Below are 17,973 nucleotides of genomic sequence, written 5' to 3' on the forward strand. Positions count from 1 at the left end.
GTTGCCAAGTTATGCATCATAAGAGAGTCTTGCAGGTAAACTTTAACATTTGTGACGGACGACGGACGGACGCCATTTGGATCCCTTCGTCTTGCCTTCACCTACGGTGGGCGAGACAAAAAGGTGCCTTTTAGAAAGGCGACGATACCACCACGGGGCGCCAACTTTGTCGCTGCGGAGTCCAGTTGGCAAAGGGTCTGGAAACCAGTCTATGCCACATTGTGACCAGCGTCCTCTCAATAAATAGTGTTTGTTTGAACCTTGACAATTGTCTCCGTGGATTGTCTCATCTAATCTACCAGTCCAACAAAGACTGTCAAACCATCAACTTGGTAAGTTGAAAGTTGCTACCTTTGGACCAGAACCACTTCATCATCAAATGTCATTTTTATGGTTTGAGAATAATGCATGTTGGTTACATTCCTATCACCATCATTACCTGGTGGAGCAGGGCTCTCTTGGGTGTGTCTGGATCCATGTCTTGTTAGGTGCTGTCTGAAATCTTCACTGCTTGTGAATGCTTCTCCACACTCCTCACACAGAGGTAGCTTGTAAGTCCTGACCATGATTTCTCTTTCCTTCTCCAGTTTTGGAATGGAGGAAGTTGCAACTGAGGATTGAGAGATATACAATTGTACATTATATAGAATTAGAAGTTACTGGCACCATTCATGAAGCTGTTCATCATAAAGCCCATTCATTTCAGTACGAGACGCTCACCCAAGTATCGCAAGTTCACCTTTCATGCATTCTGGCAGACTCTTACGTGAGAACATTGGAAACTTGTGGTGGGGTAGTTTGAGAGCTGGGGGCATGGTGTCTATCTGCATTATATTCCATCTCACTGGTAAAAATATCTGCAAGGTACACTGTACTTCATAGAATGTTGGACTATGCAGTTTTGGGCCCCCTGGGACCATCAGGTGGGCATGGTGCCTATTTGATGGAAATGAGATTCTATCCCTCTGGGGATGCTACCTGCCAAGTTTGGTAAAAATTCATCTTGGGGTGTTCAAGAAAATATAAAAAATTTACAATCCAGGCCCCAATTTAGGCTGGGCATGGTGCCCATATGACGGGAATGAGATTCTACTCCCCTAGGGATGCTTCCTGCCAAGTTTGGTGCAAATCCATTTCGGCATTTTCAAGAAAAAGATAAATCTGTTAAATTTGAGCCCCATAAGGACCCCTCCCCACCCCCTTCCCCTGGGTCCCAAAGGGACACCCATGATTCCACCATGAACAAACTTGAAATTACAGTCATCAATGTACCAACTCATAATACAGTGCACTCCCATTATTACGAAATGCTCAGGACTGGCAGTTTTCTGTCGTGATAACGAAATTTGGTGATAACAAATACAACAAAAAACAAATACAACAAAAAACAAATACAATATTTAACGAAAACAAGGAAGCAAAGCATATTCTGTTTGTTGAATACTCTTCATACACTGGAAAGCTATATGAACAATAAAACAAATAGTTATTCAATTTCAGATTATTGTATTACAATAATGGAAGTTCCCCTTGGAAACTATGCGTGACACACCAGGGGAACACACAGTGACGTGACGCGTTCGCCCATGCAGAGACCCTATAAATGCTTGTTCCGCTACATATTTTTGAAAGCGATCCTCAGTGCACTATAACAGAGCACATTTCTTTTGTTTTTCTTTGTCAGTGGCACTAGGTAAAGACTTTGTTAAAAGAAAAATTTCGCTATAACCATGTTCGTTATAAGCGAATTTTGTACCATACACATGAATGGCGATAATTTTGGGACCATAAGTTTTACTTCATTATATTAAACAAAATTTCATTACAACCGTGTTCATTGTAACGGGAGTGCACTGAATTAACTTAGCCCTATCAATTCTAGTTCTAGAGAAGAAGATTTTTTAACCTCAACTAGGCCGGGGGGTGGGCACCGAGGGCCCCCCTCGATGTTTCGTGCGATGTATCACTAATGCGAAAAGCTATCGCCGCGACGTTTCATGACTTTTTTCTTTCGAGTCTCCCGTATCTTTTGACACCAAATTTGTGATGCCAGGGCGTGCGTTTCCGATTTTGCGCATAAATATGTACGTGCATGTCAGACCAAAAATTGCTCAAAAACATGAATTCGTGTACAATTTCAATGCAAACTGTGCTTACAGGCAAATGTCATAAAAGTATGACTATTTGGGGTTTTATTGATTAAAATCAATTAATAACATATTTTCTTGTTCGAAACAATGCTGCGGACAAATTTCATCGAATAGACAACGAAAACATAAAGTAAGACTAGAAATGTCGCTATGGCGACTGCTGCCTCCGCCATAATGCATGATTCTCCCAATAGGCATATAGTACAATGTCTTCACAATGTGTGATCCATGACAGTTTCACATAACTAGCAAAATATTGAAATGACAGGTTTGTCAGAAATTTCTTGAACTGGGTTTGCTATAATTTTCTAAGAGTGCAGGTACACATATTTGGGGAATTGAGAATTTTTACTTGAATTCTGACAGACCTTTTTATAAGTTTATGCATTAAGTAATTTCCAAGGTATGAAGACAGAGTGTAATGACAGTAAATAGATTTTTTTTTTTTTTTTTGGGGGGGGGGGGGGGGGGCATTGAAACCTGGCCTCTGACCCATAACCTTAGACCTTTGACCTTCTGGCTGGAACTTTCCCAGAGAATCTCCATTAGGTAATGCATGTATTACGTTTTGAAACTAATAATGCAAGCATTGCATATATACTAGAATACGAGAGAAAAAGTAAAATTTTGAGGAATTGACCTTGACCTTTGACCCCAGACTATTGACCCATGACCCCTAAATTCCCAAGATAATCCCTGCCAGTCAGTACATGCGAATGTACCAAGATACATTGAACCATTTGAGAGAAAAGTGATATTGCAACATTTTCACCTAACCTCTGACCTTTTGACCGTTGACCTTATGACATGAAACTCTCTCTGGAGAATCTTTACGCAGTAGTACATGTCCACACCAAGTTTCAAGAAAATACCTTTGGGCATTGCATAGATATGGGGGAAATTGCAACATATGTAGCATTTTTCCTTGACCTTTTGACCTTTGACCTCTTGCCAATGTCACTAAAATCTACTCAACTAATTGTCCCATCATACATTATCCTTGGACCAAGTTTGGTGAAAGCTGTGTTTCATCCAGTTTTGAGTTATCATGTAAACAAATAAATTTTAGGATTTGACCTTGATCTTTGACCTTTGACCTTTGTCCAATTTCACTGAAAAACTAATCACGTAATTGCCCCATCATACATCATCCTCCAACAAAGTTTGGTGAAATTTGCTCCATCCAGTCTTGAGTTATCGCGTAAACGGATACAATTTCATGATTTGACCTTGACCTTTGACCTTTAGCCGATTTCACCCAAAATCTAATCAAATAATTGCCCCATCACACTTCATACTTGGACCAAGTTTGGTAAAATTCCAGGAAATATTACTCAAGTTATCGCGTAAACGAAAGCGGACAGACGTACGTACGTACGGACGGACAACCCGAAAACATAATGCCTCCGGCACCACTTCGTGGCAGAGGCATAAAAAACACAGAAATATATAACAAATTCAAAAAAACAATAAAATACCTAAGAAATTTTTTTTTGACGGCACTTAATATTTGCTCAGGACACTAAAAAGAATATTTACACAAAAAAGTGCCCATTTAGAGCCTTATTTAGTGATTTATACCAAATTGTCTGATTTCATGCATCATTATGCATAAATTAGCGTAATTTAGCATAACTGACATCTTTTTAAAAATTGAACTTAGTAGTACTTTAGATTACGTCATAGGCAATGTGTGTGCCAATTTTCATTGCGATCGCGCGGTCCCCCCTCCCCCCGGCTCTATGATCTACCTAAATAGCCCGGCCTAGTTAATGTGTGAGTTCATGGAGCACGCGAACGATTTGCGAAGGATGCGAACGGAAAAATCCAATATTCGGAAAAGTTAATCTCCGAATGTGTTCCGACAACGAAGCCGAAAACTACTCTTGCGCGATTTGTGCGAAGTTTCCACGACGTATGTGCGAATGTCATGTGTATCATTGCTAAAGTACAGCACGTTACGTACACGAAGAACACGCGACGGAAATGCGAACAACGAAGCATTTTCAACATTCATTGGAGAAAACGTACCCAAGGAGAGGTGGAAGCTGTCTTGAGTTGATTTTTTTTTTCTCTTTCCTCTATTTCTATTTTCTTTTTCTCACATTTCTCTATCGTGTGCTTTGCTACATTTGTTTTTTCTACGACCTATTTCCACTGGTAAAGCATTTGATTTTTTTTTGCAGTTCCTCCAACACATAATCTCTGTAGTTCAAAGGAAAGTTTACACACTTTAGATTAATTTTAAGTGTATTCTGTGATTTTTTTTTTGTATATCAAACACTTCTTTCTCTTTTCTAGTCTTTAATTTTTTTGTTACTATACTTAATAATTGTTTGATGTTCAGATGTATGCTACGAATTTATATGTAGAAAACGTATAGGTCATACATCCCCAAAACGTGCGCTAACCATTCGTGAGAGTGTCTCAAAAGCAACGCTAACAGTTTGCGATTACGTCGTAAAATGATCGGAAAATCTTTGCAGAATTCGCGTAACATACGTGAGACATTCTCCAAAGATTCCAAGTCTGTTTGGGGTTTCACAAACATTTTGCAAACATCGCGCGTCTTGCGAAGGTCTTGAGCATATGACGAGGCTTTAAAGACACTTTCGAGAACAATTCAAGAGCAAATCATGACCAATGTGCGGAAAAGGTTCGCAAAAAATTTCAAACTTTTTTGAAATTCTCGCAGGAGTAAAAACGACATTCGCGAACAATTGACGACGCTTCCGAACCCCCACGTATGTTTGGCGATTTTTTGCAGACTAAAATATGAATGCTGGATTTTGCCATTCGCGTCCTTCACAAATCGTTTGCGTGCTCTGTGAAATCACACCTTTAGGGTTAAGATTCCTTTATAGGGAGCTTTAGATTTTGACGCGCGGACGTTTGAGCCGACGCTTGCGCTGGACGTTCTCCTCTCCCTGCGTCGTGTGGAAAAGTAGCTTTAGATTACGCTAGGACGCAACGTATAAAAAATAAAATCGCGCCCCCATATGATCAGTGCATGAAGAAGCTCTCTACGTCGCAAAATGTGCGGACGTGAAAATAGCCCAGTACGCGAAGTAAACAACTCAGGCGACGCAAGCTAAAAATAGATTGACTTTACGCGCGCTACTGCGCAAGCTCAGAACATGTTTTTTTCCTTTGAACGTCCGCGCGTCTAAAATCTAAAGCTCCCTTATTTTGGAGGGTTTGGGTCCCTCTGGGGGCCCCCTGGGTAAGGCATGGTGCCTATTATAACAAATTGAGATCCTATTCCCCTAGGGATGCTACCTGCCAAGTTTGGTGAAAATCGGTCATGGGGTTCTCAAGAAAATATAAATGTGAAAAGTTTACGCACAACGGACGACGAAGGAAGGATGACGGATGCCGGACGAAGAGCGATCGCAACAGCTCTTTAAGCCTTTGGCTCAGGCGAGCTAAAAATGGATAACGCGAAAAAGGTGAACTGTTCTTAGCAAGAAATGCTTTACTAACTTACTATATACACTGTACTACAACTTTAAATTTAAGATAAAGTTCATATGCAGATCACAAAACTTATACATTTTAGTAATGGAATCTGCATTGTGGATTAACTTAGGGATTTCTCACTCTTCCAACTCATTTCAAATATTGTTAAAAGCATCTTCACTATTGCAATACAGATATCCTTTGCCAAAATATCTATCTGCCACATGTCTAAACAGCTCTTGACATAATGCAGAATTTTTAATAGTTAAGTTGACATATTGCTTGCCAGGTTTGCATTGCTAAAAATTCAAAATTCATCACCATCACAGTCATGGCAGTTGTCATGGTTGCTTGCTTGTATCTGGAGGTCTCCTGGCAGTGAAGATTCAACCTTGACAATTGTATCAGTGGTATACATGGAATCTACTGGTCCATCAAAGACTGTCAAACCATCAACTTGGTTAGTTGTAAGTTGCTGCCTTTGGACCAGACCCACTTTGTCAGTAGATGCCACTTTTATGGTTTGAGAATAATGCACGTTGGTTACATTCCTATACCCACCATCACTTGGTGGGGTAGGGCTCTCTTGGGTGTGTCTGGATCCATGTCTTGTTAGGTGCTTTCTCAAATCTTCACTGCTTGTGAATTCTCCTCCATACTCCTCATACAGAGGTAGCTTGTAAGTCTTGACCATGACCTCTCTTTCCTTCTCCAATTTTGGAATTGAGGAAGTTGAGCATGGGTTGGTATCACGTTCTTCTGTAAGTGGGTATTGAAAGACATAAATGGTAAAGAATTAGAAGTTACTGGCACTATTCATGAAGATGTTCATTACAAAGTCCATTCATTCCCTTAATGAAAAACACTTTAGGGGAGCAAAAAGGTGAATTGTCCTTGCCAAGAAATGCATTACTAACTGTATACTACACTTTTAAATTCGAGCATCTGGAATGAGAATTTACTGACACCATTCATGAAGATTAAAAGTACAAATGCAGATCACAAAGCCTATACATTTTAGTATGGAATAAATAAATGTATTGTGGATTAACTTAGGGCTTGTTTTCTTATATAATTCTTCCCATTGAAAAAAGAAATGTAAGCTATCATTTTCACAAAATAAGGCCTCCCAGAAGTTCATTGACCCGCCTATGACCTTTGACCTTGTGGTGAACTTCAACTCTCCAAGGGACATTTACAATATAAGTTTGGTCACAAACAAAGGGATCAAAAGTTATGAGTCATAATCGAAACGCGCCATAAAAACTTAACAATGGGCCCTAAAAATTTGTTGACCCCTTTCTGTGACCTTTGGATGACCTTTTATTCCCCAAGGGACATCTACCATCCAAGTTTTGGTCACAAATGGAGAAGGGGATCAAAAGTTATGAGCCACAATCAAAAGGCGCCATAAAAACTTAACATTGGGCCCTAAAAGTTCGTTGACCCGTTTGTGACCTTTGACATTGTGGTAACCTTTATCTTCCCAAGGGACATCTACTATCTAAGTTTGGTCACAAACAGACAGATACATCAAAATTTCGGAGCCATAAACGAAACGCGTCCTAAAAACTTAACATTGGGCCTTAAAGTTCATTGACCTCTGCCTGTGACCTTTGACCTTGAGTTGCCCTTCATGTTTAGTAAAATGGGTAACTTTGTGTAACCACTCTTCCCTCCACGTTTGATTGAGATTGAAATCCTCAGTAGAGAATTATTCAAGTTTTTGTAGCGTTACGGACAGACGACAGACGGACAGACGCCACAGGCGATCCCTTAGTCTCACCACACCTCCGGTGGGCTCGACAAAAATGTAGGGCATTTTTTTTTCTTTAGAAAAGCACGGTTTCTCACTCTCCCAACTAATTTCAAATATTGTTAAAAGCATCTTCACTATTAAAATGCAGACATCCTTTGTCAAAATATCTATCTGCCACATGTCTAAACAGCTCTTCACATAATGCACAATGTTAATCGTTAACTTGACATATTTCTTGCCACGTTTGCATCGCTAAAAATTCAAAATTCATTACCATCACAGTCATGGTAGTTGTTACGGCTGCTTGCTTGTATCTGGAGGTCTCCTGGCAGTGAAGATTCAACCTTGACAATTGTATCAGTGGTATACATGGAATCTACCGGTCCATCAAAGACTGTCAAACTATCAGTTTGGTTAGTTGGAAGTTGCTGCCTTTGGACCAGACCCACTTTGTCAGTAGATTCCACTTTTATGGTTTGAGAATAATGCATGTTGGTTACAGTCCTATCACCATCATCACTTGGTGGAGCGGGGCTCTCTTGGGTGTGTCTGGATCCATGTCTTGTTAGGTGCTGTCTGAAATCTTCACTGCTTGTGAATTCTCCTCCACACTCCTCACACAGAGGTAGCTTGTAAGTCTTGACGACTTCTCTTTCCTTCTCCAATTTTGGAATTGAGGAAGTTGAGCATGGGTTGGTATCACATTCTCCTGCAAGTGGGTATTGAAAGACATACATTGCAAGGAATTAGAAGTTACTGGCACCATTCATGAAGATGGTCATCATAAAGTCCATTTATTTCATACCGTAATGGAATACCCCTGTGGGGAGTGACAAGGTGAATTGTCCATGACAATAGATGCTTTACTATTAACTACAGTACTACAACTTTATCCCTATTCCCATGGGGGGAGATGTGATTTTGTGTACAAATCCAATGTATTAGATTGTGTTTTTACAATTAATTCACTTGTATAGTTCTACTTTCAATGGCTGGTAATTACTTATTTTAGCGTGATTACCCTTTAAAAAGTTTCTGCAACAAGTTTGGACCAAAAAAATAAAGCAACAAAAACAAAAAGTAAAAAAAAAAAAAAAAAAACAGAAAAAAATAAGAAATTCATAAAACAATAAAATACATATTAAGAAATAATTATGGAGCCAAATTTTTTCCTTGAATATTACTGTTGAGGATATTGAAAAGAATACAAACTACATCAACTAAAATTTGAACTAGAAATGTCGCTATGGCGACTGGTATGCCTCGGCCATAATGTATGATTCTCCTAATACATTTGTAGTTCTATAGTATGCCATGACAATGTGTGATGACAGTTTCATCTCATGGCAAAATATTAAGTTGACACGTTATAATGTGTTGAATGTTCACTTTCCCTGAACTAGACTTAATTGGATGAATGGCTACATTTTCTATAAGAGCACGTATTTGGGGGATTTGTGGACTTTTACTTGACTTTAGACCCTTATAAGTCTCTATGCATTGAGTAATTTTCAAGCTACAGAGAAAAACTGTAATTTTTGTGTTAAATAGTAAATTGTTAGCATCTTGACCTGGCCTTTGACCCTTGGCCATTGACTCTACGACCTGAAGAGAATCACTGTCAGGCACAACATGCATATGGGTAATTCCATGAAGTTGGGGCAGTGTCCATGTAGCATCGTGAAATACATTTCAGCATAACTCAATATTAATTCTGCTGTACATTTATTGTTTGTAGGCTTTACATAAATTGCATTGAGGCCACACATTTTCCTGGAAATTTTGTGCCATTTAGACTCAATTTTGATGAAGTTATTAAACAATATGTAACGGTGTCCTGTAGCATCGTGACGTGTCCATGTAGCATCATGATATTTTAAAATTTGGTCCTAAGAGACAAATTATGGCAATTAGCTTGACCAAACTTTGATGCAATATGCATATTTACTAGATTAGTCAGATAGCTGAATATCTCAAATTTCCTGTACACAGTTTTAATTTTAAAAGAAAATTACAAAATGTATCACGATGCTACGCGGTGTCCTTTTTTGTGACATTTGGTGGACACCGCGTAGCATAGTGACACATTGTGCAATTTTCTTGTAAAGGTAAAACTGTGAAAAGGAGAGTTAAGATATTTAGCTATCTGACTAATCTAGTAATTATGCATATTATATCAAATTTTGGTCCAGCTGATTGCATTAATTTGTCTTTTAGGACCAGATTTTAACTATCACGATGCTACATGGACACGTCACGATGCTACAGGACACCGTTGCATTTTTAAAAAATAACTTCATCAAAATTGAGTCTAAATGGCACAAAATTTCTAGGAAAATGTATGGTCTCAATACAAATGTAAAGCCTATAAAGAATATATGTATAGCATAATTAGTATTGAGTTATGCCAAAATGTCACACTTTGTGCCCCAACTTCACGGAATTACCCATTATGCATATTTATTTTATGATGATACCTTGAGCCACTTTCGAGATATGAAGGAAGAAATAAATTTAGCAATTTCACTTAACCTTTGACTTTTTGGCCAAAATCCGACGGGCATTGCAAAAACATGATAGAAAAATTAAATTTAATGAGTTGACCTTGACCTTTGACCCCGATCTTTGAGCTCATGACCCCAAATACACTGCCAGTCAGTACATGCATATGTACTGTGCTCCATGAAGATACCTTGAACCATTGCCAAGATATGGAGAAAAAAGTGAAACATTTTCACTTGACCTTTGACCTCATGACCCCAAACTCTCACGAGAGAATCTTTATTTGGTGATACATGTTTTACACTAAGTTACTAAGTTTCAAGAAAACACCATCAGGCATTGCATAGATACATATGGGGGAAATAGTGAAATTCGAGCATTTGACCTGAACCTCTGACCTTTAACCTTGAGCATTTGCACCCAAAAGTTGATAGGCACAACTTCACCCCCTCATACATACCTAAACCTACCAAGTTTCATTGTGATACCTCAAACAGTTTTTCAGTTATGCTGTCCACAAAATTGATTACGGACGGACGGAAGGACGGACGGAAGGACGGACGGAAGGACGGAAAACCCGAAAACATAATGCCTCCGGCGACACTTTGTGGCGGAGGCATAAAAATCAACCAATGCACTCTTGTAGATCTGGCGTCTAACTTAGTGAAAATTTTTGTGAGGTCATGATCCATGACCAAGATCTGAAAGGGGGGCCATACATTTTTTTTTTCTTGGCGTTTAATATACTTCATCATACAGGCTACATTCATAATCATATTCTTAAGCAAATAATTTGACAAAAACCGCGTCAGTTTGACAGAAATCACTTTACATGCACACTGTACCTGCTTCAGTGATGTCTTCCATCACCTTCCGATGGGATGCATATTTTGCTGCTTCATTTTCATCATCATCTTCCTCCATCTTAATCCATGAGACTGCCATGTCCATCTCTTGTATACTGGAAGGGAGTATGCAACTGAAAAAAGAAAAGGAAAGGGACTGAATCTGTGATCACTTGAGATGAATGAGAGATTTTACTGCACAGGACATGAAACCGCATGTGACAAGCATCACAAAATCAACAAAAAGTTACACACCCCATTTTCGTGTAAGGACTAAAAATGGTGAAACAGATCAACATAGTCTAGACTCTGTGACACGACTTTTTGACATGCTGAGAGTAATTCAATATTTTTCAATTTCCTGGGAATGTAAAACAATTTGGAGATGACATTTTTAACTGTTTTATGTAAAATATTTTCTGTAGAATATTCTGATTAAGTATCTTTTCATGTTTTTTTTTTCTAACCCTGTACACACTTTTCACTTCTAACCAAATCACTATTGAAAGAATACACTAAATGCTATTGACAGCGTTCAAAGTTGGTGTCAGTCTTATGATAGAATATGTGACCCGTCTCTTGAAAGTGAGCTGCACGTCACTGGCATCGAACTTAGAATAGTTAGACTTCAGTTGAGGTACTAATAAAAAAATGTAAAATTTGACTTCTAGGCTGATTGGAAATCATACGGTTTTATCTATAGATCTTGAGCTAACATTTCAATATACATCATGCTTACCAGAAAAGAAAGAAACATTCTTGACTATTTGTAAGGAGTTTTTGTCGGCTCCCCAATTTTTGCAGAACAGCTTGAGCAAGGGCTATGCTCAGCAAATTTCCTAAGTTTTACCCCGAGCAACTGCTAAAAGCCGACTGGTTGGTGATGACATATTTCAGTGTTGTTCATTACTCAAGTGCAAATTTCAAACCATGATTGATATTATAACTCAGAGCATTATTGTTCTATTGAAGAGATGCAGACTTCAGTGTAATAGTTGAAGCAAACAATAATGACAGTGTGCTCCCTGTTGGGTGACTGGACATAATCCCGTAATCAGTTGTGGTCCTTACTCTTGATTTACAGGTGCATGTCCCTTGCTTGGCAAATATTTCTGAATGGGATATGGGCCGCATGGCTTTTGTGCTTTTACTACTCTGCCTCCTTGTCCAGTGCACGGGAGACTGAGTCAGGTACTCGCAAGCAAAGAAAAAGAAAAAGAACAACAAAAACAAAACTAGAAACGTCGCTATATGGCGACTGGTATGCCTCCGCCATAATGCATGGTTCTCCGAATAGGTCTATAGCACAATGTCTTGACAGTGTGTGATGAGTTTGTACCTGGGTAACTGGCAAAATATTAAAATGACAGGTTTGTCACAAATGCATTGAATGTTCACTTTCTTTGAACTAGGTTTATTGCATGAATGGCCATACTGTCTAATAAGAGTGCAGGTACAGTGTATTTGGGGATTTGTACCCAACTTTTGACCCTTTTATGCATGTAAGTTTAAAGAAGAAGTGAAAATTTAGCACTTTCAATTGACCTTTGACCTTTTCACACTTGACCTTTTGACAAGAACCTTCCAAGACAATCTGTAGTGGGTAATACATGCATATTTATACAAAGTTTCAAGAAAAAATCCTGCGAGCAGTGCATGCAAATGTGTAGATAAGAGGGAAATAATGACAATTTAATGAGTTGACCTCGACCTTTGACCCGTGACCTTTGACCCATGACCCATAAATTCCCTACATGATCACTGTCAGTCAGTACATGCATATATACTAAGTTCCACATGTGGAGATACCTTGAAATGATTGTGAGATATAATATGGAGAAAAAAAGTAAAATGTTAACATTTTCACTTGACCTTTGACCCTTGCCCTTAGACCTCATGACCCAAAACTCTCTCTGGGGAATCTTTATTTGGTAGTTCATGTATACACCAAGTTTCAAGAAAATACCTCCAGCCATTGCAGAGAACAGGGGCAATAGTGAAACTTTGAGCATTTGACCTTGACCTTTTGACCTTTGACCTTGAGCATGTGCACCCAAAAGTTGATAGGCACAACTTCACCACCTAATACATACAGCTGTATACATGCCTAGTTTCATTAGGATACTTACTGAACGGATTTTTGGATACCGGTACATTGTCCACAAAATTGATTACGGACGGACGAACGGATGGATGGAAGGACAGATGGAAGGAAGGAAGGACAACCCGAAAACATAATGCCTCCGGCGACACTTTGTGGCGGAGGCATAAAAAAGATCCACCAGCTGCTTGAGGTGGCCCTTTTTTTCTAATGCTTATTAAAGATCTATTTGGTAAAATATCAAAATGACAGGTTTGTCACAAATGTGTTGAATGTTCACTTTCCTTGAACTAGGTTTAATGGGATGGTTGGTTATATGGCCGAAAAGCGCAGGTATTTGGGGATTTGAGAATTTTAACTTCACTTTTGAACCTTTTTTTATAAGTCTATGCATCGATTAAACTTTTAAGGTATGGAGAAAAAGTTTAATTTCACGATCAAATAGTAACATTTTTGCAATATAACTTGGCCTTGACCCTGGAACTTTGACCCTATGACCCTAAAATTCCCAAGAGAGTCACTGCCAGGTAGTATGTACTAAGTTTCATGATGATATCTTGAGTCTCTTTCGAGATATGGACCAAGAAATGAAATTTAGCATTTCCCTTGACCTTCGACCTTTGGGCAAGAAACTTCCAAGAGAATCTCTACTGGGTTATGGTATGCATGTGTATGTATCAAGTTTCATGAAAAATCCATCTAGTATTGCATTAAATGAGGGAAAAATTGAATTTATGAGAATTTGACCTCTACCTAGATTGATCCATGACCTTCGACCCATGACCCCCATATTCCCTAGAATCACTGCTAGTCAGTATATGCATATACTAAGTTCCATGAAGATAGCTTGAACCATTTCTAAGATATGGAAGAACGTGAAATTCTAACATTTTCACTTGACCTCTGACCTTCGAACTCATGACTTCGAACTCTCTCTGGAGAATCTTTTGGTATTACATGTACACACCAAGTTTCCAGAAAAAAAAAAAAAAAAAAACCTCCTGGCATATTGCATAAATATGGGGAAAATAGTGAAATTTTGAGCATATGACCTTGACCTTTGACCTTGAGGATGTGCCCCTAATAGTCGGTAGGCACAACTTCGCCCACTCATGCATATAAGTATACCAAGTCTCATTAGGATACCTTAAGCGGTATTTTACTTACGCTGTCCACAAAATTCATTACGGACTGAAGGATCAAGGATCAAGGATGGATGCTGGGACGGACAACCCGATAGTACTTATCAGGTGTATTTATCAATGTCATGATATGTCCACATTTCCAAACTGTACAAAGCCAGCCAAGGTTAAGGATTTGTACGTCCCCTCCATCCACGAGCACGGTAATGGCTATTTAAATGCAGTCTACGTCTCTCCGCTTACACTTCAAACATTAGGCTTTAACTCCTCAACCTACCATTGGTACCAATGTTTCATCCCTTGCATGAAATTGCTAAAAGTGCAATAAAAAAAGAAAAAACCACACACACAAAAAACATACACACAAAAAAAAACCAAACAAACAAACAAACAAGAAATGCGAGGACAGCGCAGTGTGTGGCTAAATCGTTTTCGTGTGCGTCTTCACTATAGTCTATGTGCAAAGTCTTATGGAGGTTGAAAGCAGCTAAGTTTACCGGTTCCTCAGTATGACAGAATGAATGGAGTGATAATGTCGACTGTGTTCAGAATAGTCACTATAGTCAGTACTGTAGTTCCTGGACCTTTCTAGTCAGTAAAATCAACGCTGCGCTTGAAACTTGGTAGGACCGAGGTTACCAATTATCATGATGCATGAAAACCGAAGATTTTCTCATCTGGTTATTTTCTTGAACCCTACCTAACAGTGCCTAATATTAATAATGAAAATGATGATGAATAGGGGCTAGGACTTCCATATGTCCCTCCCGCTAAAATAAAAAAAAGAAGAAATTACATTTAGTCATAAAACACATTCGAATCCCTATCAATTCAGTACTAGACCTATTTATTTATTGCCGATTGCCTACATGTAATACAATGAAAATTTACTCACCAACTTTATTTCACGTAGGTGGGACTATTATACATTACGTCGCTAGCGATTAATCCTATTTTTTGTTCCCACTTTTGCAGCCACTTGATAGTCGAGATCAACTTTAAGCGATAATGCCACGTCATTTCCTTCCCAATTAAGCTCCTCTTGGACAGCAGTTGTAAAAAAAAAAAAGATTAATTCTGGAGATAGGATACCCAGATTCTAATTCTTATTGCTTTAGCGAAGTGTGACTTCCATTCCACGACAACACTGTCGATGCCAAAGGCAGATTGACCGTGCGATGTACTGCGTGTGTGCAAGCTGTGTGTAATGTGTACCTACGTACGTGTACGTACTACATGGTATTTGCACCACTGAAACTATGGCTGGCCATCTCTGCCATTAACGCCATCCAGTGAGTACGTACCAAAGAGTATAGAAGCTACGCTAGAGGGCGTACTCTCGCGATTTCGCACGAAAACCGGTGTAGCACGACATGGAGCCACAGAACTCTTACTGTGCATGGAGCCCCCCATGGAGCCCCCATGGCCCAAAACGGCGGCCATTTTATTACCTCCGCCAAGTTAATATGTTTTCGTTATCGGGGGTTTGTTTGTTCGCTAGTTTGTTTGTTTGTTTGTCCTTGTGCAAAATGATTCAAAAAGTGGTTAACGGATTGGGATGGAACTTGCAGGAAAGATTTAGAATGACACAAGTAAGAAACGATTAACTTTTGGTAGTGATCCGAGAATTTTTGGGTAATTTATGAAGGATTTTGACATTTTGGCAGGTAAGCTTTACAAAAAGCGCGGTGACATTCTCAATAGGAAACGGGGTTTTTAAATGCACCGCGCAGAGCGCACAATCAGATATAGGACATTTACACGGACTCTCGACTTTACGAACTCATCATACCTCCCAAAATATGTCTTTTTGCTTGAATGCTCCTGGTTTTCATGAAAATCTAAATTTCAGGCTTGCTCGATCTACATACCTCATTTGTAGAGTTTTGTGAAAATTTTACATCGGTACCTTTCGAGTTGAAAATTAGGTGTCATTTCTCACTGAAACGCAATCAGCTCTACGACAACACGCAATTTTACATTGACGGCGCGGTGTGCCAAGTGTGAGCCTGAAGGCCATTTTGGGAGGGTTATTTTACTGCCATACCTGTTGTATTTGTACAATACACCTCGTGACCTGCCTAGCAAGTTGCAGCAAATACCCACGTGTATTCACACTGAGTTTGGAGGAATTTCGTGAAACTTCGCCATCGGTACCTTTTCAATATTCATAAACCATGTCAGTTTAGACCCGAGTGAATAGCGTACCCACCAATATGTTCATACACTAAAGCAATTACGCGTCGCGTGCTTCTCACTTGAATACGCTACGCTGATTAGCTATTCAAATGTCATTGGCCTTACGAGGTAGCACCGGGTTGACTCAAAGCGTGATCATGACATATAGCGCGTATGCAAATTCGTGACGTGACAATAGGTGCGCGCGTCTTTATTTCTATTTAGATTTCATTATAGCTCAACGTGGCATTTGCGGCGTGTGATTGCATCATTAATGTTGTAACGCTCAACGCACTGTGATTGGTGATATGGATCTACGTCATATAGCTCATTATCTGTTTGTCACCGTTCACGTGTAGTCTTTTTGTAATGGGTCTACCACAGTGAGAACTTTTTACTTTTCATGTTGTAAATGGTGCAATTTGATGCATGTTTTTACGTGTTTTATCGACTTGAAACAATCCCACTTGTTTATGGTTGCAGAATATTTTGATGTCGATATTTATCGAACAATTTGCCTTAAATGGTATCATTAAACATAAAGTTCTTGCATTAATTCTTCCACTGAATAGCATGAACGTGACCGAGCACACAGTGAAAACTTTTTGCACATTGATGTTGTACATGATGGAATTTGATGCATTTTTTAAACGTATTTTATCGACTTGAAACAGTCCCACATGTACAGCTGTACATTTTATGTAGATTATTATTGAACAATTTTGCATATATAAAATGGTATCATTTAAATAGATTTCTTGCATTAATTTTTACACTGAATATCATGAACGCGACCGAGTCCGAGCGAGGGCAGCGAACGATGGGGTGGGGGGGGGGGGGGAGGGGGGGTGGGAGGAGGGTGTCCCCCTCCCACTGTGAGATTTTTTTTTTTTTTCATTTTGATGTTGTACATGATGCACTTTGATGCATGTTTTTGCGCGTTTTGTCGACTTGAAACAGTTTCACTTGTTTAAGGTAGCAATATATTTTGATGTCGATGATTATTATACATGTACAATTTCGGTATAAAATGGTATAATATATAAATAAACTTCTTGTATTAATTCTAACACTGAATATGATGAACTTGACCGAGCCCGATCGATCGGAGCGAGCGAGGGAGTGGGTGGGGTGGAGAGGGAGGGTGTGGGAGGGGGTGTTCCGCCTCCCACGGAGAGAACTTTTTGCATTTTGATGTTGCACATGGTGCAATTTGATGCATGTTTTTGCGCGTTTTGTCGACTTGAAACATTTTCACTTGTTTAAGGTAGCAATATATTTGTGGTCGATGGATTATATGCAATTTTGGTACAAAATGGTATTATTTAAATAAACTTCATTGATATTAATTCTAACACTGAATATCATGAACGCGACAGCGCCCGAACTAGCGGAGCCGAGCGAGGGAGGGGGTGGGGTGGAGGGGGGAGGGTGTGGGAGGGGGTGTTCCGCCTCCCACAGTGAGAACTTTTGGCATTTTGATGTTGTACATGGTGCAATTTGATGCATGTTTTTGCGCGTTTTGTCGACTTGAAAACATTTTCACTTGTTTAAGGTAGCAATACAGTATGTCCCAAAAAATATTACAACGGCGGCCTTCCGCAATTATATCTTTAAAAATAGTGAATGAATCTTAATAAAAATTCAGGGTATGAGACTATAACTCATTGCCCACATCTTACAGAAAACCCCATTCGATTTGCTACCAGTGGTCAAAGAGAAATACGGGAATTTCGTAGAGGATATCGGAATCTCTTCTGTCCAAGTTCTGTCTTTTGTTCACACACAAGATCATCGTAATGCTAAGCTCGGAAGAATCTGATTCATGGCATGCTTT

The 17,973-nt window shown here is 39.2% G+C and overlaps 1 protein-coding gene and 1 long non-coding RNA gene across 2 annotated transcripts; both read right to left on the minus strand.

Moving 5' to 3' along the window:
* Positions 1–347: 347 nt before the first annotated feature.
* LOC139708636 (uncharacterized) lies at positions 348–7,765 on the minus strand. Its single transcript, XM_071620572.1, has 3 exons — positions 7,643–7,765; positions 5,931–6,368; positions 348–610 (listed from the first exon to the last, which is right to left on the minus strand). The coding sequence occupies exons 1-3, from the start codon at positions 7,737–7,739 to the stop codon at positions 348–350; spliced, it is 798 nt and encodes a 265-aa protein (XP_071476673.1). The 5' UTR covers positions 7,740–7,765.
* An 80-nt stretch (positions 7,766–7,845) lies between these two features.
* LOC139708630 (uncharacterized) lies at positions 7,846–15,018 on the minus strand. The gene is made up of 3 exons (XR_011709377.1): positions 14,854–15,018; positions 10,716–10,849; positions 7,846–8,077 (listed from the first exon to the last, which is right to left on the minus strand). It is a non-coding gene; the product is annotated as an uncharacterized lncRNA (long non-coding RNA).
* Between the last annotated feature and the right edge of the window lie 2,955 nt (positions 15,019–17,973).

Source organism: Diadema antillarum, unplaced genomic scaffold, assembly GCF_040938485.1.
Source record: "Diadema antillarum isolate AM-2024a unplaced genomic scaffold, OU_Dant_1.0 seq00001358_RagTag, whole genome shotgun sequence".
In the NCBI taxonomy this organism is placed as follows: Eukaryota; Metazoa; Echinodermata; class Echinoidea; order Diadematoida; family Diadematidae; genus Diadema; species Diadema antillarum.